This window comes from Helicoverpa zea, chromosome 4 (assembly GCF_022581195.2).
Source record: "Helicoverpa zea isolate HzStark_Cry1AcR chromosome 4, ilHelZeax1.1, whole genome shotgun sequence".
NCBI lineage: Eukaryota > Metazoa > Arthropoda > Insecta > Lepidoptera > Noctuidae > Helicoverpa > Helicoverpa zea.
This window is the reverse complement of record NC_061455.1, coordinates 1,501,979-1,527,778: the sequence shown is the minus strand read 5'-3', so window position 1 is coordinate 1,527,778 and position 25,800 is coordinate 1,501,979. Positions and strand designations below refer to the sequence as shown.

At 38.5% G+C, this 25,800-nt stretch overlaps 1 protein-coding gene across 1 annotated transcript in view; it reads left to right on the top strand.

The window, feature by feature from the left end:
* LOC124629624 (gamma-aminobutyric acid type B receptor subunit 2) overlaps positions 1 to 25,800 on the top strand; it is a 53,026-nt gene that overhangs the window by 13,173 nt on the left and 14,053 nt on the right. Inside the window, exons 5-7 of the mRNA XM_047163117.1 lie at positions 4,009 to 4,171; positions 22,152 to 22,217; positions 22,722 to 22,898. Of these exons, the coding sequence (XP_047019073.1) occupies positions 4,009 to 4,171; positions 22,152 to 22,217; positions 22,722 to 22,898 (406 nt within the window). The remainder of the gene's footprint in view (positions 1 to 4,008; positions 4,172 to 22,151; positions 22,218 to 22,721; positions 22,899 to 25,800) is intronic.

Here is a 25,800-nt window from a genome sequence, read left to right as displayed (position 1 = left end):
TACCGTTTTACCGGTTTACCGGTAAAAATATTTTTATTACCGAATTTTTACCGGTAATTTTTGTTTTACCGAAATTGCATGCCCTAATAGATAGATAAGGATCGTACCCACTCAGTAGAGTGCATTTAGGAGATACCTGTCCAGCAGCGGACTGCAACAGTTTGATAATGGTCAAGTTCTCGGGTTTCGAGTGTGGTATAATAAAACAACTTTGTTTTTGTAGGCATATACATCTATTTTATTGTTCTTATAATTATTTAATCTATTCTTAGTATTATTTCATCAACATAGAAACTCATGTGCAGAAATACCCAGACCCAGAACAACTACTTGCAGATCATTCAAATATTTGTTCCGTGCGGCAAACATTGTCAGCAGGTGTTATCTGGAAAATATTTAAGTGATTTTGAGTATGATTCAACATTGCTTTAAATAACTATTTTAACAGTGTTACACAAACCAAGTTAGGCAAGTAAACAATACATGTAAGAGATCACTTATATGTTTGTTAATGTACAAACACAACAATGATCGTGTACAGGACAAACTGTAAATATTTTTACAACAACAATGTTTGTTATTTTTTCAAATAATGTTAAGATTAGTTTTAGGTACATTCATATTATTTTAGTATGAAATCGTGTAGTTTATATGGTGAGTCTACTTTTTAACACGTAAAAGTTCTCACTTCGTAACTGGCACACTCGTACGCAAAATGTTATTTGAAAACTAGTTACATCTCTAGGATATGTCCACAGCCGAATAGTATTGACGATATCTTCACTCTCATCGGATAAAGCGTGCCTTCGTATTCGCGACAAGCAAACGTTGCAATTGATGCATTGCAAACTCGTAATTTTAAAGCACGTACATACACACAACACAAGTAATAAAGCGTCCTTTCGCGAAAGTACTATCAACAGATAGAGTACGGAGGAGCAGTTCCTCGACTCAACGTAAAAATGACCAGATAATTTGCTTAAATTGCTCAGATGCAGTTACAAACCACAATCCAAAACAACAGCAAAGAACTGAACAGACACTGACAGACAGAGACTAGACTCTGAAAGATATCCGTTACCTGTCAATAAAATAATTGCCAATACAAAATAAAAACATTGATGGTGAAAATAATTTATATAATTAAATTGTTAATTATTAAGATATTATGCAATAATTATTCATTTTAAGGTATAATATGTAATTTGTTAATTATATTCCCTGTTATTTCTATGTTTAAATAATTATTTATCATTTCGAGCCTCGTGATATTTTACAAATGGCAACTTCTAAAAACAGAACTACGTTTAGTTGCGTTTAGTTTAAGATTATATTACGTTTAATTACTTGAATCTTTTTATTGGTATAATTAATTAATCCGGAGTTCTAAAAATACTACACTAACATCAAAATAAATGACTTAGTTGCCTTAATAATTGGTACAAATTCTATAACTGAACAACGACAAAAATATGCGGTACGAAATCTGCCATTCTCCTTTCCCTACCAGAAAAATTACTAAAAGTAAATTTTTTGTTTAAGTCCATGTAGCATATCTAGACTCATTTAACACTACAACTTTTATTCTCTATACAGCAATAATCATAGCTGCAACCTTAAACCGTTGCTAACTTCCGTGGCCAGGCTTGCACAAATCAAATGAAGTTCGCAACAAATGCAGTTACAGCTCAAGTTGCAGCCTTTCAGTTACAGGTAGCAGAAACTTGATTACATTAAAACTGGGTCAGCTAGAAACAAAATGGATATGTAACTTAAATACTGGATCTTAGTAAATGCACCTGTAATGTTACATTAACTGTATGTTTGTACCATTTAATATCGGCAAAGTCTAGACTTATTTTGATAGCACTTTGAATGGCATAGGGCAAACCTAGCTGATATTTAAAAAGAAACTTATTTACATTAAAAAAATGTGAACTAAAAACACGGCCGGCATCGCAGCTAAAAGCTAGTTCAAAAGTATTATATTCAACCGTAACACATTACACTTGAAGCCGACCGCTCGAAACACGTTGGATGAAAGGAAAAAATAAATGCAAGTTTTATAAATAAAAACTATTTCCTTTACGTGCAAGTTATGCGTGTTCCCTTGAGTTTGCAAGGAAGTGTACTTCATACTTGTTTAATTTAATGAGTCCAATTATGTTGGAAGCAATGAAAGGGGAAGTACCGGACTCATTAATGCGAAAGCGATGCGATACAGACTTCGTTATGTTCAAATCATTAAGAGGGATGCTGTGGTGAATTGTTAAGATTCAATATACAGGCTTTTGATCGGATTTTGCTTCTGATTGAGATTGGAATTCTGTAGTGAATAAATGATATCTTTAAATGTTGGCTTTTTATTGGATTTTAAGTCGCCAGTAACGTTCTTACATTAGGTTTTCATAGTGAATTCAATTTTTCATATAATATTTTAACATTATAGAAATACGAAAACTTCAGACTTAGACACAGTTCAGACTAAAATGTCGGCCTAAATCGTTGTAACGTGCACCCTACCATTCATCTCCATACCGATTTATGAGCCCGCTCAAACTATTGGCTATGTGCAAAGCGAGTAGTGGCGGACAGATAACGACCCCAGCGCACAACACGGCAGAAATTGGAAACAAATGTGGATGATCAGCTGTCAAATGTGTTGATTGCAGTACAAAATCAAAGTAAAGAAATGGGCCATGACTGTTGTTGCGAAGTATCTTCCTTTAAAATATTTATTTTGAACGAATTGCCGAATACTAGGTTTGCCCCACTGTTGTTCATTACTGGTCTTTGACAAGCTGGTGGTGTTGTTAACATAGGATATTAAAGCACTAACATGCTTGCACTTGCCGCTCTGATTATAGACACAGTCACATTTTACATCAGTGACGACACGAACACCATTAATCTGTAAAAAATAATAAGAAGGATAAGAAGCTTACAATTAGTAAATTGGAAATGACTTACATGTAATAGCATCACATAAACATTACTTACGTTTAAACTGGTTTTATATGGTGTTAGTGCCACAGATGTCTGACGAATTACGTGGGCTCGTAATGTCGCAGTTCTTCCACATGTCTTACATGCTCGGCTGATACTAATTTATTGCCTTTTGTCTCAGTTTGTGGTTGGAAACTAATATTATGTGTAATAGTTTCAAACCCAGTTTTTATTCTATATTCATTTTACAGTAAAACTATTGAATAAATTGCACTTAAATAATGTCAACAATACTATTTTAATCTTTGGTTTTATTTATATTTGCAAAGAAAATTATAATATTTGACACCTTCCGTAAAAGTTGTAAACGCTACGCGTCGCCACCGTCGCGCACATAGCCAATAGGCCCGCTAAAAGTTTGCAGGCTACGCTCACGTAGCATAGACGCTACGTGTCGTGACGTAGCATTGGCTACGCGCAAATACTACGCACCAGTTACAAACTTTTTTCATTCCTTGTAAAACTGCAGCTCCAGCTGCATCACTGTGGACTAGAAGCCGACCCCAACATAGTTGGAAAAGAGGCTAGGCAGATGAACATAACTTTTTGTTCTTTGGAAATAGCATTTTTTAAATTGTAATTATTAACAGTCAAAAGAAAAAATCGTGTTTACCTACTAGACTGTAGACTCTAAAAAGCATCCAACAAGATGATTTTTTTGATCCGTAGTTTTTATATTTCTCCTTTTATTTTTAAATAAATATATAAAATATGTAGCTTAAATATCTCAGGATAAGAGTAGGAGGATGATGGCGAGTTTAAATATATAGGACCTTACTACAAAAACTTTAAACCCTGTTTTACACTTGTCTAATAAAATTTTGGCTGCAAAATGAACCATATGTCAACGTCATAATTTGACATTTTTTTAGACAAGGCATAAACTGACGTTTAAAAGTTTTTGTGGTAAGACGGATAATGTTAATACATTGTCCAATGTAAATGTCTACCTGAATAAAAGATGCAAAAAAAAAAATTACTAACCCGATTATTTTCCTACAGGCAATTCGGCTGGGACACAGTAACAGCGTTCTCCCAGAATGAGGAGATATACTCCTTAGCTGTGAACGAGCTAGTCACCCAGTTGGAAGCCGCCAACATCACGTGTGCAGCTTCCATCACCTTCGCGGAATCGGATTTTAAGGAGCAACTGCAGCAGCTCAAGGTATGGTCATGAAGTTATATGGTACTGCGTCTTTTAGGGTAGGACCAAACCCTACCCAGCCGTCAAATCAATTTTGAGCAACGGGCAGGAATTTCGGTTGCTTATGGTTTGGTTTGGTTAAAGACGTTTCGGTTCAATCCAACCTTAGAGTAATCCTATTGATTTTTACTTCATGCAAGTTTGTATGTCTTTCTTTCTTTCTTTGTATGCATGGAAGTTTCTTCCTCATTCACATAAAAAATACGGGTAAGGTTTTGATTAAACTTGTCAGTAATATAGCTAGTAGGTATATTAGAATAACGAACAGGCTACTTTCTATCTATGTGGTGGAAGGATTTCTTCAGAAGTTCTGGTATCTTAAAAACGAAAAAGTACCGCAACGAGACATTATAGACCTTCGTATTATATTTCATTTTCAAATGCTTAATTTTTTGGACAAAAAATTGAAGTCAAGCTTTAAACCCTATTTAACTTTTTTACCGTTTCCAGCCAACACTCATATTTCCCAAAGTAATAAATCAAAGATGGCCGCAGTTCAAAATAAACAAAAGAAGGTTTCTTTAGTTTTGAAGAAAACAAAATTCTTGACAGAAGAAGAATGTTCAAGATTTTTCATTTGATTTATTGTTGTTTTGCATATTGTTGTGTTACATTTGCATAATTATTTATATATTTGGAACACCTTTTCCCCGAAACAATTCTTATTAGCCTCAATGTTATGAAATAGAAAAAGTTTCAATTGGATTTGATTTTATGATTCTAACAAACTGAAAAGACAATTATTTGTTTCAGTCAATTAAACAAATAATGTTCTTTTATATTTATTGTAAAAATAATTTCATTTCTGATCTAACCTAACAGACAGACATGTGTTGCTGGGGAGTTAGTTGCGTGGCGCAACAAACTCCCCAGCAACACATGGCATTCATCTTCCCAGCAAAAACACATAGGAAGTGGTGAAGGGTGGGCGTTTTGGGGGCTGTCTTATTTTTAACGTTCGAAAAGTGCTGATTTATCAGTTTAGTATTTAAGTGATTATTTATTTAATATTATTTATTTATTATTATTTATTATCAGCCTAATTTGAAAAAACGTTTTTGAGTTTGATACTTTTTCTCATGTGCCTACGTAAATACTACAAACTGTAGACAAACCAAGTGTCTTTGATACACTCTAATCAACTATTAAGTCAAAACAGCTACCTAAAAAACAATATCCATAAAACTATCTAAAAACAAAGATACTTGAACATACTTGAAACTTTTAAGTACAACACTTAACACGCTTCGCAACTCCTTACATAGAAATAAGCAATTTAAAACTTTAATAATTTCCAATGTTTAAGTAAAATTCTCTTGAAGTCAATATAATTTGTCAAAGATAATAGTTTGAGGTTTATTTTTATAATCTATTTCTACAATGTACACACTATACATATATACAAACTTAAACTACTTATCTTTAAACAAAACTAAAAATAAAATACTATATACAAAATATATATAAACATAAAATATAAAAGAGCATCGATCAGGCGTCGAAGTATTCCTCCGCATCGCTGTCCTCCGGAAACGTGCCCAGAAGACTGGCTGCATTGCCACGTTGAATGGCAATGCTAATTCTTTGTCCGAAGAATAAGCCAGCCCTCTGGTCACGCGAAGCGTCGACAAGCCTTTTCGCGATGTCCTTATAAAGTAACCGCGTACTCGGGCCCCATGGTCCGAGCGTTTCGACCCCAAATGGCTCAAAAGTATAGTTCCCAATAAGGTTACTATACTTGCGCCGCTTGGTGGTCTCTGCAGAAGCAGCAGCCGCACCAGCATGACCTGCCGTGCAGGGAAGATGCGATGGCGCCAGGGTGTCGACGCACGTTGCATCCCACACCAAGGGCCTACCCAACTTCCATGGCAACAACGTCATACCATCTGGCCTCTTTCCATCGTCACGTACCAGTCCATTAGGCTCTAACACGGCTGGCACGCCGGCGGTGGAAAGAGCACGACGGATAATGTCGTTAATGCTGGCATGCCGTGCAATACGACCAGCACTTCTGCAGCACGACAGACCATGGTGCCCGAGGCTGTCGACGGCTTCACCGCAATGGCAGCGATGCGGAGCAACACAGGGAGCGCCTAACCGTAAGCATGTAGCGATGCGGAACGTTGTGTCATCCAGCATAGTGCCTATGCTAGATGACGGGATCGCCTGTAACCAGAGGCCCGACTCCCACTCTCCCACAGCCAACAAACGGGCACGCTCAGCAGCACTATTACACGTATTTAATAGATTATTCCGTATAGTGCTACAGAGCGGCCCGTCCCATTGTCTCTGAGAGCAGCGGTTGCCGGGCAAATCCGTATTGGGAGTAGCCATTTTCCAGGCATCCAGCGCGTCGGTCAAACACGGTACTTCAACATCAACCAGTGCAGAAGACGACAATATCTTTCTGGTTAATGTATCAGTACTGTGAACCGAGGAGAGGAATGCCGGTAAACTAACACTTGAAATTTTGCGGACGCCGAGACCTCCCATGCGTATTGGGAGTGCAGCTTGCTGCCAGGCTCGATCGTCCAAGGCCACATTGAGGATGGAGGTGAGGGTGCTTCTGATAATTTGGTCAACTTTGTCCAAAACTTGTGGGTGCTTCCATATATGTGAGGAGCGAAGAATATAAGTAAATTTTGGTCCAAAACAACAGTACCGAATCAAAGTGAAGGCCGAATGTATACTGATTTTGTATAATCTCTCTGAAACATCATTAAAATTTTGAATTTTCTCGAATTTTCTCCTCCATTTGTCAAACTTAGTTCGTTATTCGCTTGAAGACGCGATGTGGGGGGAATCAATCACCTGGAACCTTAGATCATGTAACTACAGGAACCGCCAAGAGCGTAGATCTCTATGAGAAAGTCTGTCAATTTAAGGACGCGGGCCGAGGCCACAAATAGTGATAGCTCACTCATGCGTTTTGGATTATATCGTTGCACAGTACAAAATTATAAATAAATAAATAATCTGTATTGATTTAGAGTAAACAGATTGTAGCATGATTTACAAAATGGATAGTTCCTAAAATTATGACAATCAAGTGGATGACGTGCTGTTTTCTTTGCTAGACTTTTAGATAGTCTATGTTAAGGATAAACAGTGCCAATCCTCTTCACAGTTTCTTATTTTAATTCGAAAATAAGCATAAAGTTGACGCACGCATGTAGTACATATACGATCATGACCCGCGGTCTCACCTTTGGCAAAGGTTAAGGCAATGGCGTATCCAGTTGGTTAAACAATCTCAGGCTTGGAGCCTTAATAGAGTCTATTATGTGGTGGTTGCTTTCAATTTATGTATGTATTCTATAATATAATAAATTATTTATTTCAGACCAAAGATCCATACAAGTGTTAGTAATTCCTTATCCTAATGTTAGTAACAAAACAACAGCAATTGTAATGTATTAATTATTGACATGGACGTCAGCACGCACATGTCTACTTGCCCAGTGTCTTATAAACGGACCGTCAATTTTGTCTGCCAGTGTAGCATAATATATTATATATTAGCTGATGATGAGCGAGTGGGGTCAGATTTTGGCGATCAGTAACCATCTTCGATATGGTCTTGAGAAGTTTTAAGCCTTGCTTGGTGAATTGGAATATTTCTCATATCTACTTCTAATCTGCTTTATGCAGTATTTTTATTTGACTTATATTCAGATTTATCATCATTTTTGTTTCCTGTGAAAAGTGTTGTTTTGTTAGTAGATCTGGTCACTGCTGTCTTACTTTGACACGAGTTTCTATGACTAATACAAACAACAGGACATTCTACAAATTATTCAATTTTCAAGCAGCCCAGTAGGTACACTACTGCCTACACAATCGCATCGATTGACAGATTCTATTGATATATGTAAGTCGTCGATCTGTGTCGAAAGATTAGGCACATCAAATATTTACTGCAAGCACAGTGGCGGATTTACCAATAGGCCAAGTAGGCCGGTGCCTAGGGCGGCAGATTTAGGGGGGCGGCAAATTTAGCTATTTTTTTTTTACAGATTTTTTTATTATAGGAGTAGGTACACAATTCACATATAAATAAACGATTAATAAACGCACTGTAATATAAATTAGGTAGGTATTATGTGATCATGAATTTTAAAATATTCCAATAGCGTTTCAATAAAAATAAAATAAAAAGTCGGAGGGGGCGGTCCGCCCCGGGTACCACGTCTCCGGTCTCGAAGGGTGCCTCTCTCGGTCGGCACATATCTCTTGTTTATTTTTGATTACTTAATTTAATCCATCATTTCTGGTTAATTCTGCGCTCTTTGAGTCCTCAATCTAACAAAAAGTTAAAGCACCGAAGTAGCAAAAACACTGACTCTCTACGCTGACGATTTCTAAGCTGATTTATTTATTTAATACTTCTTGCACAATGGCGGACATAACGCCTTAGGCGTTCTCTACCAGTCTACCTTTGGGTGGCGGAGAGAAAGCGTTGGTATGTGCAAAAAAATCCAAAAAACTAGTATGAAACATAAACCTACATATATTACAATACACAAAGAAATTATTAATAATATAAATGTATATATAACTATATAAATACGTACACTACATACAATACTAATAACATATCAAGAAAATTAATTTGAAACTGACTGTTTATGTTTCTGCCAATTTCCCAAGATAGTGGTCACGAACTTTGAGTTTGAAGGTGTGATGGCTATTTACCATCCTGATCTCCAGAGGTAACTCATTCCAGAGAAGAATAGATTTTACAAAGAAGGAAGAGTGCATGATATCAGAACGATGTGTAGGACATTGTAGAAGGCGATTTTTAAAAGAGCGTAAATTTTTGTCATGATGTGAGCCAAGATATTTGAAATGAGAAGTTAAATAAGTAGGTGTAGTAGGAGTGTGAAGAATAGAGAAAAGAGTAGTCAATGCCCTTACCTCACGACGCTGCATAATCGGTAGCCATCTGAGCTGCGTTCGATACACTGTCACATGATCGTACTTGCGAAGATTAAACACGAATCGAATGCAATTATTGAGAAGCCGGTCAAGTTTATTGTCTTATTTACTTTTGTGTCCTAAAACTCAAAAAATTTCGCGCTCGCTGCGCTCGCAGCTTTTTCACTTTACACTGGTCATTTTTCAAACTTATTTGAATATTTTTGTTTCCAAGACTCAAAAATTGACATTGACTTTTTTCTAATTTCTTTAGGTACCATTGCGTACCAAAAATTAAAAATTTCGCGCTCGCTACGCTCGCGGCTTCTTCTTTTGGCAGTGGTTGTTGTTTTCACACTTGTTTGGGTACTTTTGTGTTACTTTTGTGTCTTAAAATTAATGATTTTTCATATAAAATAGACGTATACCTACATCATACAAAGGAATTTAAAAATTTGTCATCATGCCTATTGTTGCAGAACTGATTTTGTAGTTTACTAGTTTTAACTCAAGGGACTTATGTACCTTTGGTTTAAGCTCACCAGATTTTCTGTCAAAACTAACGTTCATTTATTCAACAATCTCCGCTGAATTACTCAAAATATTCAAGTTTTGGACATTCCGTAACGATCCCGGATCAGAATAGGACGTCCCCATCTCTCTCCCGCGGGTGTCGTAAGAGGCGACTAAAGGGAACCTAAAGGCCAGTACATAACATCTGTACTTTGGGCCACCCGCACGGTGACGGGTAAATCACCACAATAGCATTCCCAAAGAGGGTTGGTGTCAGGCAGGCGGCCGACCATAAAACCTAAGCCAAAACTTCTGCAGCATGGGGAAAGAAAATATAGTTATGAGCGATAGGGCTAGGGCGTACCCCACAGGCGACGCGCAGGAGCAGCACCCGGCTCCTGTGGGAAATGGACAAGGGTTGTCGCACCATAACGGGCGGGTGCGACGTAAGATGCGAGCTCGAAGTGTGAGAGAATTGAGATTGAGGTATGCGAGTTGGAATGTAGGAACGATGACTGGAAGAGGAAGAGAGCTAGCAGATGTTTTGAAAAGGCGACGAATAAATGTAGCGTGCGTGCAAGAGACAAAATGGAAGGGTGCAAGGGCTAGAGAGATAGGCGAAGGATATAAGTTTTTCTATTGTGGAAGTGACGGCAAGAGAAATGGTGTGGGTATAGTTTTGGACAACAGGCTGAAAGAATGTGTCGTAGATGTTAAAAGAATGAATGATAGATTAATAGCGGTTAAATTAATTGTGGACGGCAAGGCCATAAACGTGATAAGTGTTTATGCGCCGCAGTCAGGCTGCGAGGAGAGTGTAAAGGAGAAGTTTTGGGAGGACTTTGACTGCTTGATGATGAATGTACAGGGTAGTGAGGAAGTCTATGTGGGTGGGGATTTTAATGGTCACGTAGGAAGAGAGAGCGATGGATATGAGAGAGTGCATGGTGGTAGGGGTTTTGGAACCCGGAATGCAAGCGGCGAGACATTACTTCAAGCTGCCTGTGCCTTCGACCTGGCCATAACAAATACGTGGTTCAATAAACGAGAGGAGCACCTCATGACATATAAGAGCGGCCACCACGCGACACAGATAGATTACTTCCTGGTGAAGCGGAGTAGTCTATGCTGTGTCAAAAACTGCAAAGTGCTGCCAGGCGAAGCATTAGTCACTCAGCACCGACTTGTGATTCTGGATGTCAAAGTAACTGTCTCGCCCAAAAGCAACAAAGATCGGCCCCCTCCAAGGATTAGGTGGCGTATGCTAGAGAAGGAAGAATGTGCTGATGTATTTAGGAGTCAGGTTGTGGAAAAAATGACAGAAATGAAGGAGATGGAAGGTAGATGTGTGAATGAATGTTGGAGTGAAATGGCAAGCCATATAAGGGAAGTCGCAAAAGACGTGTGCGGAGAGTCGAGAGGAAAAGGTTTGATAGATAGAGATACATGGTGGTGGAATGATGAAGTACAAAAGGTTTTGAAAGAAAAGAAAGTAGCATTCAAAGAATGGCAGAATGTTGAAATAGCGAATGCAAGTCTGAAGGATGACAGAAAGAGAATATACATGGAATGGAAGAGAAAAGCAAAGAAGGCGGTAGCAGTTGCCAGAGCTAAGGCGCAGGAGAGGTTGTACAACTCCCTGGACAGTCCAAGAGGCCAAAAAGAGCTCTACCGAATTACGAAAGAGAGAGAGAGACGATCGAGGGACATAACCCACATAAAATGCATAAAAGATGAGTCTGGCAAGATTTTGTGTAATGATGAAGAAATAAAAGAGACATGGAAGGTTTATTTTGAAAAGCTTATGAATGAAGAGAATGTTTGGAATGGAATACTCCAAGAGGCACAAGTAAATAAGGGATTGGTAAGAGAAATTAGCATGGATGAGGTAGAAAGAGCACTTGGAAGTATGAAGAATGGAAAGGCCTTGGGTCCTGATGATATACCAGCTGAGGTGTGGAAGGTGTTAAAGAAGAACGGATGTATGTGGCTGACTTTATTCTTCAATAAGTTGCTGCATGAAGAAGTCATCCCGCAAGAATGGTGCAGTAGTTCGCTAGTGCCCATCTTCAAGAATAAAGGGGATGTGCAAGATTGCGGCAACTATAGGGGGATAAAGCTCATGTCGCATACTATGAAGGTATGGGAGAAAGTGATAGAGAAAAGAGTGCGAGAAGAGAGTGAAATTACCCAAAACCAATTTGGGTTTATGCCAGGTCGAGGAACAATGGACGCCATCTTCGCACTTCGCCAATTGTGCGAGAAGTACAGACGTGTGCACAGGAATCTGCACATGGTGTTCATTGACCTTGAGAAAGCGTATGATAGGGTGCCTCGGGAAGTGTTATGGTGGGCCATGAAAGAGAAAGGTGTGCCTGGGAAGTATGTGGAGTTAGTTCGTGCGATGTACAGGCAGTCCTGTACGTATGTCCGATCGTCGGCCGGCAATACTGACCAGTTCAGTGTGGCTGTGGGCCTGCACCAAGGGTCTGCTTTAAGTCCTTACCTCTTCCTGCTTATTATGGACGCCTTGACGGCGGACATACAGGAGGAGGCACCCTGGTGCATGCTGTTTGCCGACGACATCGTCCTGGTTAGTGAAGACGGACCTGAGATCCAGAGCAGATTGGGGAGTTGGCAACAGAGACTGGAGAATGTTGGCTTAAAAATCAGCAGAACCAAGACCGAATATATGTTCTGCGATTTCGGCGGTCTCTCCAGTCCTGAAGCCATAGCGCTGGATAACGCACTTCTTCCAGTCTGCTCCGATTTCCGGTATCTCGGTTCGCTTATTCAGGGCGATGGCGAAATAGATCGGACAGTTACGCACAGAATTAACGCAGGATGGATGAAATGGCGGCAGGTAACGGGAACAACTTGTGACCCTCGTATTCCCCTTAAAGTTAAGGGGAAAATTTACAAGAGTATGGTCAGGCCTGCTGTCTTGTATGGATCAGAGTGCTGGCCCACAAAAGCGACGAATGAAAGACAATTGCATGCGGCAGAGATGAGAATGTTAAGAGGTATGTGTGGAGTTACGCGAATGGATAGAGTGAGGAATGAGTATATAAGAGGAAGTTTGAAAGTAGCGCCGGTATCAGAAAAACTGCGTGGAAACCGGCTGTCGTGGTATGGGCATGTGATGCGGAGGGATGAGAGTCATGTTGTGAGGAAGGTGATGAGTATGAACGTGGACGGATATAGTGGAAGAGGAAGACCAAAGAAACGATGGATGGATTGTGTGAAAGTAGATATGGTAAGAAAGAATGTTACTTGTGAGATGACGGCAGATAGAAGAGTATGGAAGAAGAAAACATGCTGCGCCGACCCCAAATAAAATTGGGATAAGGGCAGGAGGATGATTTGGGTACTTTTGTGTCCCAAAACTAAAAAACTCGTTTTGGTACTTTACTGTTCCAAAACTCAAAAATTTCGCGCTCGCTGCGTTCGAGGCATTTTCACTTCACACGGGTGTTAATAAAACTAGCTAGCGCTTTATAAGTTAGCAGTGATCTGACTCCGGTTTCTTTATGTTAAACCTAGCAAAAAGCACCATGAATGATTTCTACACGATTTTAAAGTACTTCAATTACAATTTTAGTCCGTGATTATATTTTGTACTTTTTTTTTTGGGGGTGCTCAATAGGTAGTCCGCCCCGGGTGCCACCCGATGCTACGCCGCCACTGATCATAGCACCCGAACCAATAAACCGATTTCAATTTAGTTTTTTTTGTATTACAGGTGTTTTACGGGCGAGTGTTCTTAGACACAGAGGTTTTACGCTTTAAAGTCGCTGTCAAATAAACTTGTTAGGTCAACATTAAACTCTTCGGTACATAGCGGGCAAAAACAATCTTGACAGAAATATCGTTAAGTTCACAATCATTAGGGGCGGCAAAAATTTAATGGCCTACTAGCGGCAAATTTGTAAATCCGCCACTGTGCAAGCATCCATTTGTATAGCAAAATTTTTAGTAAAGACTACTGTCCGTACCAAGATAAAATATAGCAGTTACTCGCAGATAATGTAGCTTTCTAATGATGAAAGATTTGTTTTAAATTGGTCCAGTAGTTTTTGAGTTTATCCATTACAATCAAACAAAGTTTTCCTCTTTATAATATTAGTATAGATTAAAAAAATATTCTAAAAACTAGTATACACCGGTATAACAGTGTTCCCTGTTAAACCTACAACTTGATGTATATTTTTCAATGTTACGCTCCGGCAGAGTGTATCATTATTTACGATTTATTGTGACAATTCAGCAGCCAGCTGAAAAACGTAAACTAGTGGAAACTCCTGTTACTGGTACAGTATGCGTTATTTGAAATATAGCTTTGATTGTACACCCTGCACAAATGAATACATAAAATATTGTGTTAGCCAGGGATAAACCAATAACGCACTCACCCTGTTCAAATGAATGCATAAAATATAGCCAGGGACAAATCAATGTCGAAATTTTCCTATTTAGTCTCAGAAAACTATTTCCACGGTTAAACCCCCGTCCTAAGAAAATCTCTTCCCGTACCGTGGTAAAATATTAGCCCCTGACATTCCCAAACAAAATGACTCTTTACTGTCAAAATAATTTTCAAAATCGCTTCAGTGAATATGGAAATTAACCCTATAATGTCACAACTAAAAAACTTACTCTTTATTTAAATAAAACATCGACAAACAACGAGCAAACTGCCCGTGACCATGGTTGTTGTAAAAGCTAAGCGTCCACTTGTCGGTATCGTACGCAACGGACGTATCGCACGCAACGGATCGTAGTATTATTATAAAGGGTCCGAAATGCCGGGTTTGAATAATAACAATATAACCGCAATAAAATCCGTAAAAGTAGTTTTATTTAAATGTCAAATGTTTGCGTAAGTGTCAGAAATCAATATACTAACTCTTTATCTATATATATATACAACATGTAACGTAATTAACGCACACCCTCAAACACCCCAATTAGAATATTATGTTATAATCATAATACATACACTGAATTTTTAAATTAAACATGTATATGCATTGTTATTTACTAAATTAGTTATACCAATTCTTGGAGAACTTTTTGGTCATACTACTACGCACGCAAATATCGCGCCGCGCGCCGCTCGACTCGACACGACATCAAACGAAACTACGGAAAAAGCCGACAATACACGAAGTCTTATTACTTTGAGTTACGGTCTATTTGAATTTGTTTTGACTGTTCAGGGTTAATATGACAATAATTTCAGTAGTTTTAATTATTTTTGGGATAAAAAATTACCTATATTAAAAATGATATAAATCGATTCAGTAAACGATTCTGAACAAACCAATTTCAGGATGTGCGTTAATTAAGTTACATGTTGTATATCTATACTAATATTATAAAGAGGAAAACATTGTTTGTTTGTTTGTTTGGTTGTAATGGATAAACTCAAAAATGACTGGGCCGATTTAAAATATTCTTTCACCATTAGAAAACTATATTATCTGCGAATAACATAGGCTATATTTTATCCCGGTGTGGGCAGTACCTCCCACGGGACGCGGGTGAAACCGCGGGAAAACGGCTATTATACAATCTAAAATATAAAAATGAATCGCAAAATGTGTTGGTAAGCGCATAACTCAACAACGCCTGCACCAATTTGGCTAATTCTTTTTTTGTTGTGTTTGTTATTGTCAGGAGAAGGTTCTTATGAAAAAAAAAATAGGGTAAAGTAGAGAAGTCAGTTGACGGGAGCGAAGCCGCGGGCAAAAGCTAGTATATATATAAAAATGAAATCCGCTTTCCGTTGTCACGACATAACATGAAAACGGCTTGACCGATTTAGCTGAAAATTAGAGGGGAGGTAACTTAGACCAGGGAAAAGGTTTTAAGGTCTCTGCACACAGCGGGCGCGGCGCGGCGGGACGGGACGGCGACGCGACACTGACCAGTTGTAATGTACTAGATATTACGGAGGCCGCCACACAGAGCCGTCCCGCTCGACGCGACGCGACGCGACGATCTAGTACATTGTGTCACGTCGCCATCCCGTCCCGCCGCGCCGCGCCCGCTGTGTGCAGAGACCTTTAGGATTTTTTGTCACCATCCGGCTACGGGACGCGGGTGAAACCGCGGGCGAAAGCTAGTAATAATATAGATACATTTAATATATATATCCACATAGACATGTAATATTGTATTTGCATAACGTAACGGAGCGTGAACAGTAAATACTAGTGTCCATATGTTTGTTGACAATGTGCCGAGCGTTCAGGAATTACAATCGTGTTTATGTACAAAGCAAATAGACAATACATGCATTACAATAGGATACGTGGTTCTAGATAGAATACGAGATAGGATATTAAGATTATATATTAGATACTAGCCGTTTTCCCGCGGTTTCTCCCGCGTCCCGTGGGAACTACTGACCTCTTCTTCTTCCTCCTGCCCTGTTCCCAATTTTATTTGGGGTCGGCGCAATATGTCATCCTCTTCCATTTTCCCCTATCACTCGTCATATGACACTCACTCAGTGGGAACTACTGACTATACCGGGATATAATATAACCTATGCTACTCGCAGAGAATGTAGCTTTCTAATGGTGATTCTGTACTGGCTTTATGCGGAAAGTCCATCAAAGCGAAGAAATTTTTAAACAAGCAATAGTATAACCTATTGGTTGTTTAAAAATTTCCGACACCTGATCAAGCCAAAGACACATTTCTTACTAAGCGTTTAATGCAAACACTCAAATATCACTCAGCTTTCATTCTTTACCGTCTCTCGTCTAATAGATTCAAGCGCCGCCGAAAATTGTTCGCCGTTCGAATATTAGAACATTATCACCGTTAACCTTTTACCAAATTGAGCGCAAATTATAATTTGAATAAATGAGTTTTAGCACCGAGTAGGCGTTAGTCTTTACGTCAAACAAATAGCGTAACGTACTAAAATTCTTTAAAGATATTAACATAAACAAAATGAAGTAAAGTTAGGTTAAATTAAAGCCACAACTTTTAATTAATTAGTTTGATTTATTAATTCCCGGGAATACTTTTAGGGGTAATTTTAAATTAGGTATTGTGTTGTGGTTGTTCACAATGGCTAGGCAAACTTGTTACAACTTTTGCTTTGAGGCCGGTTAAAACAATGTGTTGGTAAACCAGGATAAAGTTTTGTGAGAATAATTTCATGTTATCCGGATTTTTCTGGTTTTTGTAATTAATTGTTTATGGTAAAAGAATTGTGTTTTTTAATGTTTCTTTTCTTTTCGTTGAATTTATTGTGTGTCATAAGCGCTTTGCTAATCAGATTAAATATTTACTATTTGTTAGTTCACTATGTTACCAAGTAGCAAAATGTAGCTCTGTAATTATCCTAGGAGCACGTATTTTTTAATCCTATAGAAATCCTGTAAACGATAATATAGCCGCATTTGGGCGCAGTTTATTGGACTATTTCGCCCTATAGTCGCTTTGTTATAATCCGGTAAAGTGCTATTTGATTTTATAATTACCTTATCAAGTGCTTTAACAAAATATATTTGTCCTATAAAAATCCGGTAAATGCATCCAAAAAGAGCGATTGGTCCTTTTATGGTCTGGCGTGTGCCGCTACTAGAGTAATTGGTCCTACAGTGATCAGCGTAATATCATAAGTAGATTCATTCAGTCGATCATTCGTTCTTTTTTCGTTAATTCATTGTACTGTGCTTGTGCATGACATTGAATCCTCTTTTATTTTCAAAAGATAAGTAAAGTCACATTATAATGAGGTTTGTCATTATGTAACATTTGCCATGTGCCTGTTTCGTAAAGAGTGCCTACACAACTTGCGAAAATAATTTTATTGATGAAATGTTAGACGTTAATAAACATATCTTCATACGCCTTCAAAATTTAACATTTTCATTATTTGTTAATCTATACATATAATAAATCTGTAAAAAAACTGTGTCTGTACATTGAATATATTAAAAAAATAATAATTGGGTGGGGTTTAGAAACAGTAATGGAGCACAAATCCAAAAAAAAAATTCTGTCTGTATGTCTGTATGTCTGTTTGTTTGTACACGCTATTCTTCCGAACTACTGAACGGATTTCAATGATTTTTTCTTTGTTGTATCAGTATTAAGCCTGGTCAACATATAGGCTATAATTTATCTTCGAAACTTGAAGACCTGATGCAGAACTCCAACAGACCAATAAAACTATAAGAGATACAAATATGGTGCGGTGGCAAAAATTGTTTCATTTGATGAGCATTTTCAGATGAGATAATAAATTTTAAGATCTGGAACACCTGATGTGGAACCCCAAGAGCCCAGCTTCTCTGTACCATATACAGGTACGACGTTTTAGCAAAAGTTGTTCAATTTGATAAGCACTTTCTATTGACTTATACAAATTGAAGATCTAAAACATCTGATGTGGAACTCCAGGGGCCCAGCTAGACTATAGCAGATAGAGGTATGGTAGGTAATAAATAAGTACTGCAAACCTCTCCTACCTCTTTATGCTGTGCCCTACCGGGTCCATATTGTTTCCAATATATTGTTTAAACTTTATAAAAATACCACCTGTATTACATATGGAACGCAAATAAAGATTTGAATTTGAAATTTGAATTTGAGGTATGACGTTTTAGCAAAAGTTGTTCAATCTGATAAGCACTCTCTGTTGACTTATAAAAATTGAAGATGTAAAACACCTGATGTGGAACTCCAGGAGCCCTGCTAGACTATATGAAGCATATGAAGATATGACATTTTAGCAAAAGTGGTTCAATCTGATAAGCACTCTCTATTGACGCATTTTTCTTTTCTCTCTCACACAAACAAATAATAACGAAGATACAACAACACTTGAATTTCGTATTAAGTCACTGCTTAGTACAAATTTTACATACCTAGACGTGGCGTCACGAGCCCCCGCTCTCTAACTTTGTTGCGTTATATCTCATTATTATTTTGTATGTCTCTTCCAGACCTCGGGACTACAGAGTTCCGAATTTTTGGGAGGCAAACGTGGGGCCGAAGCCAACACGCTGAAGTCCTTTTGAGACAACTTTAATGAAATGATGACACAAAACCGACGATTATCCCTTTAAACACTATAGAAATGAATCCAAGGACAATCCCTGGTGGACGTCGTTAAAAAAAAGACAATCCCCGGTTCTGTGCTAAACTATTGCTAACTATGGAGGAAAACTACTTGGGCTATTGTGATGGGATGTTACTGGATGACAATGTATTAGGTACATGTAAAAACGGCAGGTGGAGACTCGCCACCTCACTTACTGGGCCCCCGGGAACCAGTCACTGAACAGCAACAAGAGGGCAACAGGGACATGAGCGGCTGAAGGGTGAGGATACCTCGGCGGACTTTAAACGCAGATTACGCGCTCCCTGTGCTTACCATGAGGCACCTACCCTCCGAGCAAGGCTACTAATCCTGCTCTAGCGACGGCTCCACTCTGGACGGCCAAGCCAAGCCAAAGGCGTGAGACCTACCCCCGTCATGGTTCACTCCGACCGGCCGGAGATGGGGGACAGTATACACTCCCTGGAGAACTCAGTATATATAGCCCCGCGGGGTCGCTACTCCCCGTCATCAGCCTCAGATGTCCTGCGGTGCCTATATCTCATTATTATTGTCGTTATTATCTCAAGAGCCTTTGTCCCAATTATGTTAGGGTCGACTTCCAGTCACGATGCAACTGAGTACCAGTGTTTTACAAGGAGCGACTGCCTATCTGACCCCCACAACCCGGTTAACCGCTCAACCCAACACCCCTTGGTAAGACTTACTGGCTTCTGACTACCCATAAAGACTGCCAAGAATGGAATGTTCAATGACAGTCGGAAACTACAGTTTAACATCCCCTCCAAATAACGGTCATTGGTATCCAAAATATACGTAGAAAGTACATACGAACTTAGAAAAGTTGCATTGGCAGGCACTTGCCAGACCTGGAATCAAAGACGCACGCTCATACTTAAGAGATTGGTTCTCTACCCACTAAACCACCACGAATTCCACTAAGTCACCACGACTTTGTCATCTATTTAATGTTTTTTTACGTAATATTTTTGCCACACACAAATGCGGACTAATTAGAATCACTACTTTTATCCCTATGTTCACGTCTATTGCGACTATTCAGATCTTTGATTTTGCTGACTCCGTAGTCGCTGGCATAAGGGACAGGATCCGCGTACGAAGTCGCGGGCAGAAGCTAGTTCAGTAATAAATTAATAAATACCTGTCCGACATAGGGTGCCATTACATTGCATTTATCAGAACCTTTATATGACTTTTTAATCTAAGTTAAGACGCTTACATGACATACCTACGCCACCATATTTAAGTTTCAAGGTTCCTTACTTATAAAAATCAGAGGCTGTGCTAGCTTGCTGCTAAAAATCCGTTAAGGGTCACGACTAAGATAAAATTGTTCTATAATATCTTTACCTCTAGCAGCTTTATCTGTGGCATTTATAGGAAGTGCATGTCTTATAGAAGAATGAAACAAGACGTTAACAAGATAAAACAATCTTACTAAATGCGATTATCGGATCAAAAGTCACACTTTGCTAATAACTTTTATAACTTGCATTTATAAGACTGATCCTGACTGACTGCTCTAGTAAGAGTCGTGTAAAATAATCCTATTGACATTTATAAAACTAAACTATAGGGTCGAAAGTACTTGTAGTGCAAATCATCTTAGAAGATACTTTAGCAGGATCAGTGGCCTAAGTTAATGCGTCTACTAGATTTCTATAAGGCGTGTAATCTTATTAGTCAATTGCTATAGGAGAATTTTGCTAGATATATATTCTGCATTCAGTTTATATAAATCTGTCACAAAACTTGATTCAACCAATCAAACATCACCGCACAAGTCAAGTTCGAATACAGCCCTCTGAGCCTAATATTTGATTAAGAGAACCCACACACTATAAACTTTTAGTCGGCCGATAGTTTGTTTGGGCTCATAAATCAGTATGAAGTTGTATGTACTTACATTACAAAGATTAGGTATTTAGCCGATATCAGAGCGACTGTAAACTTTGATTGGAATCAAGGTTTTCTTAAAACTATAGTTCGGCCATTCAGAGAATGCGTTCCTGACACGTCGCGATTGAACTGACGACGTAACTACATTCATTGATTATTGATATAATAATGTTGTTTTAATGCTCCTCAATTGTTAAAACGGTAAACAACCAGCAAAAATATTTTTATCGTAACTGCAACGCCATTGCAAAGTTACGTCGTCAGTTCAATCGCGACGTGTCAGGAACGCATTCTCTGAATGGCCGAACTATAATACGTTCACGGCCGATTTTGGCCACGGCTGCTGTTCTTATATAAGGAGATCAGCCAGCTGCGCAGGACATATTATAGTGCACGAGCATTAATTCGCGCCGACACAAGTGCACTTACTATTCCTTCACTCTCATAACCCGATGGGACAGCAATCCGACACAACCGGAGAGAAATCAGGCGCAGGACCGACATTAACGTGCTCTCCGAAAAAAAAAACGGAAATCGAGTCAACTCTCAGCCGACTGTTTAGTCTACTGTGTGCAGGGTACTCTAAAACTTCACGTCCGAATTCAGCCGAAATACAGTCGTCAAACATCGGTTGTTTGGACAACATTCGAGGCTTTGAATCAATCAGTCTGGGTCGGTAGTGACAACACCACGGAGTAAGAAAAAGATAGTGGAGATGCCATAATGCAGATAGGTCAGGCACCTTCTTCTAGGTCAAACACGTATGATAGGCATGACCAAAACGATCTGTTACGACTGAACTAACGAGGCGTTCGGGTTCTTTGAGACATCTATCAACGATTTTTTTTAATGATCGGGTCCAAAAAAGGCGTATAAGGGCGAGGCTGTAACGTTCCTCGTCCCCCGCACAATCGCATTTTGGGGCGCTACTTTCTTAGGAGATTTTCGGTTATGGCACCTCCGCTAGTCATTTTGTTCTCCATGGATATCACAGATTCGACGGTTATGTTCGAGAACTGGGACAAAACTGACTAATTAAGTGCTGCATATGACTGGAAACTGTGACTTGTATTTTTGGACGATTTTCGGTATTTCGGGATTCGAAAAATTAAAATTTAAAATTCTAGTTACTGTTTTGTGTCGATTAATTTTACAGATCTTCGATAATATGTAATAGGTTACCTATATCTTTTCTTCCTAAATAATGACAAACTATTTACTAACGTTTTTATCTAAGCGTTAAAATAGGCTATAGTACCGCACTTTTGAGCAGACAGCTCTCACAAATCTTCTAACAGTGAACCATCATCATCATCTCCCGCGCCATTTCCCAATTATGTTGGTGTCGACTTCCAGTCTAATCAGATGCAGCTGAGTACCAGTGTTTTACAAGGAGCGACAGCGTATTTGACCTCCTCAACCCAGTTACCTAGCTAGGCAACCCAATACACATTTACACCAATGAACCAATGAACTTTAGTTAACTGTTTCCGTCTGTTCTAGGAGCTGGATACCCGCATCATCATCGGCAGCTTCTCACAAGAGATGATACCCAAAATATTCTGTGAGGTGAGTCGGCTTCAAGTGAAGTTCAAATTAAAGAACCAAATAATATTGTATCATGGAAATGTACCCTATGAAAAAATACGTCTAAATATTTCTTCTACAGACTAAATGAATTGCAATAAACATGAAATGACCTGTGTGATTTCGTGTGCAGCATTCGTGTCAGTCATACTTTAGTGGAACGTAATTTCAAGCTAATTTGACTGAACTTACTCTGTAGGTTAGTATACATACACTGTAGGTTACATACGAGCGTTTTCATACTAGCGGAATTTGCGCTCGACTTTTACCGTGGTATCGCTCAGGTCCTGCCTATATGCTTGGGTTGTTGCGTGTATACGCTCAAAACAATAGACAACCCGGTTCAAAGATGGCGCCTGGAACCACGCGGCAAATATTTTCCCGCTCGGAATATGTTGCACGTTGCACGACTTTGCTAACGTAAGAATGCTCTTAAAACCCTCCCAAAGCTAAAGTAGTAAGTGCACAATGTTTCTGAGATCGCAGGCCTTCAGACTGGGCATGTTTGGCGCGGAATACGCGTGGCTGGTCTCCGGTATGCCGCCGAGGATCCGTGGTGCTCCTCCATGTGCCAGGCCTCAACTTGCCAGGGCTTTAGAAGGACTGGTCACTGTGACTGCGCACCGAGGCATTGTGGGCGATGGCGCTTCTTTCTCTGGGTTGGTAAGTATTGAGGAGAAAATGTATTGTTATTGTAGAGGTAAAATATGTAGTATTAAAAATGGGGTCTTTTTTGTGGGTATTTACGTCACAGCGTTCTCAAATACTTACCGTCAGTTGCACAAAGCTCCATTAAAATTGAAGCTTCATTAAGTCTATTGCTCACACTTTTTATCTGGGTGACAAAGAAAGAGTCGGCAACAAAAAAGAAGCATTAACTTTAATGGAGCATTGTGCAACTGACGGTGTATCTATATTTGGTCAGAATCTAAGAAATGAATTCAAAATAATTTCAAAAAAAAGAGTGTATATTAGATGAGAGTTGCGATTTACTTTTCAGTTAAAATAAGTGTTTGTAGATCTATTGTTAGTGGAAAAACATGGTGTTTGCCATTCACGGCGCCTGCAAAAAACTATCTGTCTGGATTGTGGTAGCGATTAGAAAAAGTCAATGGAAGTTAATAACTTGATAATCTATTCTTCTTCTTTGTTTTCTCTCATTATTATGTTTCTGAAAGTTAAAAGTTCCAATTAAAATTTTTCCTTTCCATCGTCAATAATGTTCTTGTTGATTTTTTTATGAATAAGAACGGAAAGTCATTGTGTAACCGCAAATTAAACTGGTTGACTGTTTAATATTCATTCATTTGGAAAGCAGAAACTGAATCGAATAATGTACATGAAATTCGGCATCGCTTGAGGCTATAACAGAGTTTTGGGCTGGGATGACAATTTGAGAGTTCTTTGCATATATCTGCGAAATTTTAAATTTCAGATTGAGGGTTTTTTAACTTTAAGAGGGATTTCTGTATTCAGTATTACAAAAATATAATTTATTAGCCGTTTCGGAGCCTTTTGGGGTGCAAACAAACATACAGAAAATGTATATATCTATACTAATAATAAAGAATTTGTTTGTTTGCTTGAACGCGCTTATCTCGGGAACAACTGGTCTGATTTGAAAAAGTCTGAGTGTTAGATAGCCCGTTTATCGAGGAAGGCTATAGGCTATATGTCATCACGCTATGACTAATAGGAGCGGAGCAGTAATAGTTTAGCATACTCTATTATGTACTCTCCTATATACTCTCTTATGTACTCTCCTATGTACTCTCCTATGTACTCTCTTATGTACTCTCCTATGTACTCTCCTATGTACTCTCTTATGTACTTTCCTATGTATTCTCTTATATACTCTCTTATGGACTCTCCTATGTACTCTCTTAAATACTCTCTTATGTATTCTCTTATATACTCTCTTATGTACTCTCCTATATACTCTCTTATATACTCCCTTTTGTACTCTCTTATATACTCTCCTATGTACTCTCTTATGTACTCTCTTATGTACTCTCCTATGTACTCTCCTATGTACTCTCTTATGTACTCTCTTATATACTCCCTTATGTACTCTCTTATGTACTCTCCTATGTACTCTCCTATGTACTCTCTTATGTACTCTCTTATGTACTCTCCTATGTACTCTCTCATGTACTTCCTTATCTACTCTCTTATGTACGCTCCTATGTACTCTCTTATGTACTCGCTTATGAACTCTGTTATGTACTCTGTTATGTACTGTCTTATGTACTCTCCTATGTATTCTCTTATATACTCTCTTATGTACTCTCTTATGTACTCTCCTATGTACTCTCTCATGTACTTCCTTATCTACTCTCTTATGTACGCTCCTATGTACTCTCTTATGTACTCTCCTATGTACTCTCTCATGTACTTCCTTATCTACTCTCTTATGTACGCTCCTATGTACTCTCTTATGTACTCGCTTATGAACTCTGTTATGTACTCTCTCATGTACTTCCTTATCTACTCTCTTATGTACGCTCCTATGTACTCTCTTATGTACTCTCTTATCTACTCTTATGTACTCTACTATGTACTCTCCTATGTACTCTCTTATGTACTCTCTTATCTACTCTTATGTACTCTCTTATGTACTCTCCTATGTACTCTCTTATGTACTCTCTTATGTACTCTCCTATGTACTCTCTTATATACTCTCCTATGTACTCTCATGTACTTCCTTATCTACTCTCCTATGTACTCTCCTATGTACTCTCTTATGTACTCTCTTATGTACGCTCCTATGTACTCTCTTATGTACTCGCTTATGAACTCTGTTATGTACTCTCCTATGTACTCTCTTATATACTCTCCTATGTACTCTCTTATGTACTTCCTTATCTACTCTCTTATGTACGCTCCTATGTACTCTCTTATATACTCTCTTATGTACTCTCTTATGTACTTTCCTATGTATTCTCTTATATACTCTCTTATGTACTCTCCTATGTACTCTCTTATGTACTCTCTTATGTACTCTCCTATGTACTCTCTTATGTACTCTCTTATGTACTCTCCTATGTACTCTCTCATGTACTTCCTTATCTACTCTCTTATGTACGCTCCTATGTACTCTCTTATATACTCTCTTATGTACTCTCTTATGTACTTTCCTATGTATTCTCTTATATACTCTCTTATGTACTCTCCTATGTACTCTCTTATGTACTCTCTTATGTACTCTCCTATGTACTCTCTTATGTACTCTCTTATGTACTCTCTTATGTACTCTCCTATGTACTCTCTTATGTACTCTCTTATGTACTCTCCTATGTACTCTCTCATGTACTTCCTTATCTACTCTCTTATGTACGCTCCTATGTACTCTCTTATATACTCTCTTATGTACTCTCTTATGTACTTTCCTATGTATTCTCTTATATACTCTCTTATGTACTCTCCTATGTACTCTCTTATATACTCTCCTATGTACTCTCTTATGTACTTCCTTATCTACTCTCTTATGTACGCTCCTATGTACTCTCTTATGTACTCTCTTATGTACTCTACTATGTTCTCTCCTATGTACTCTCTTATGTAC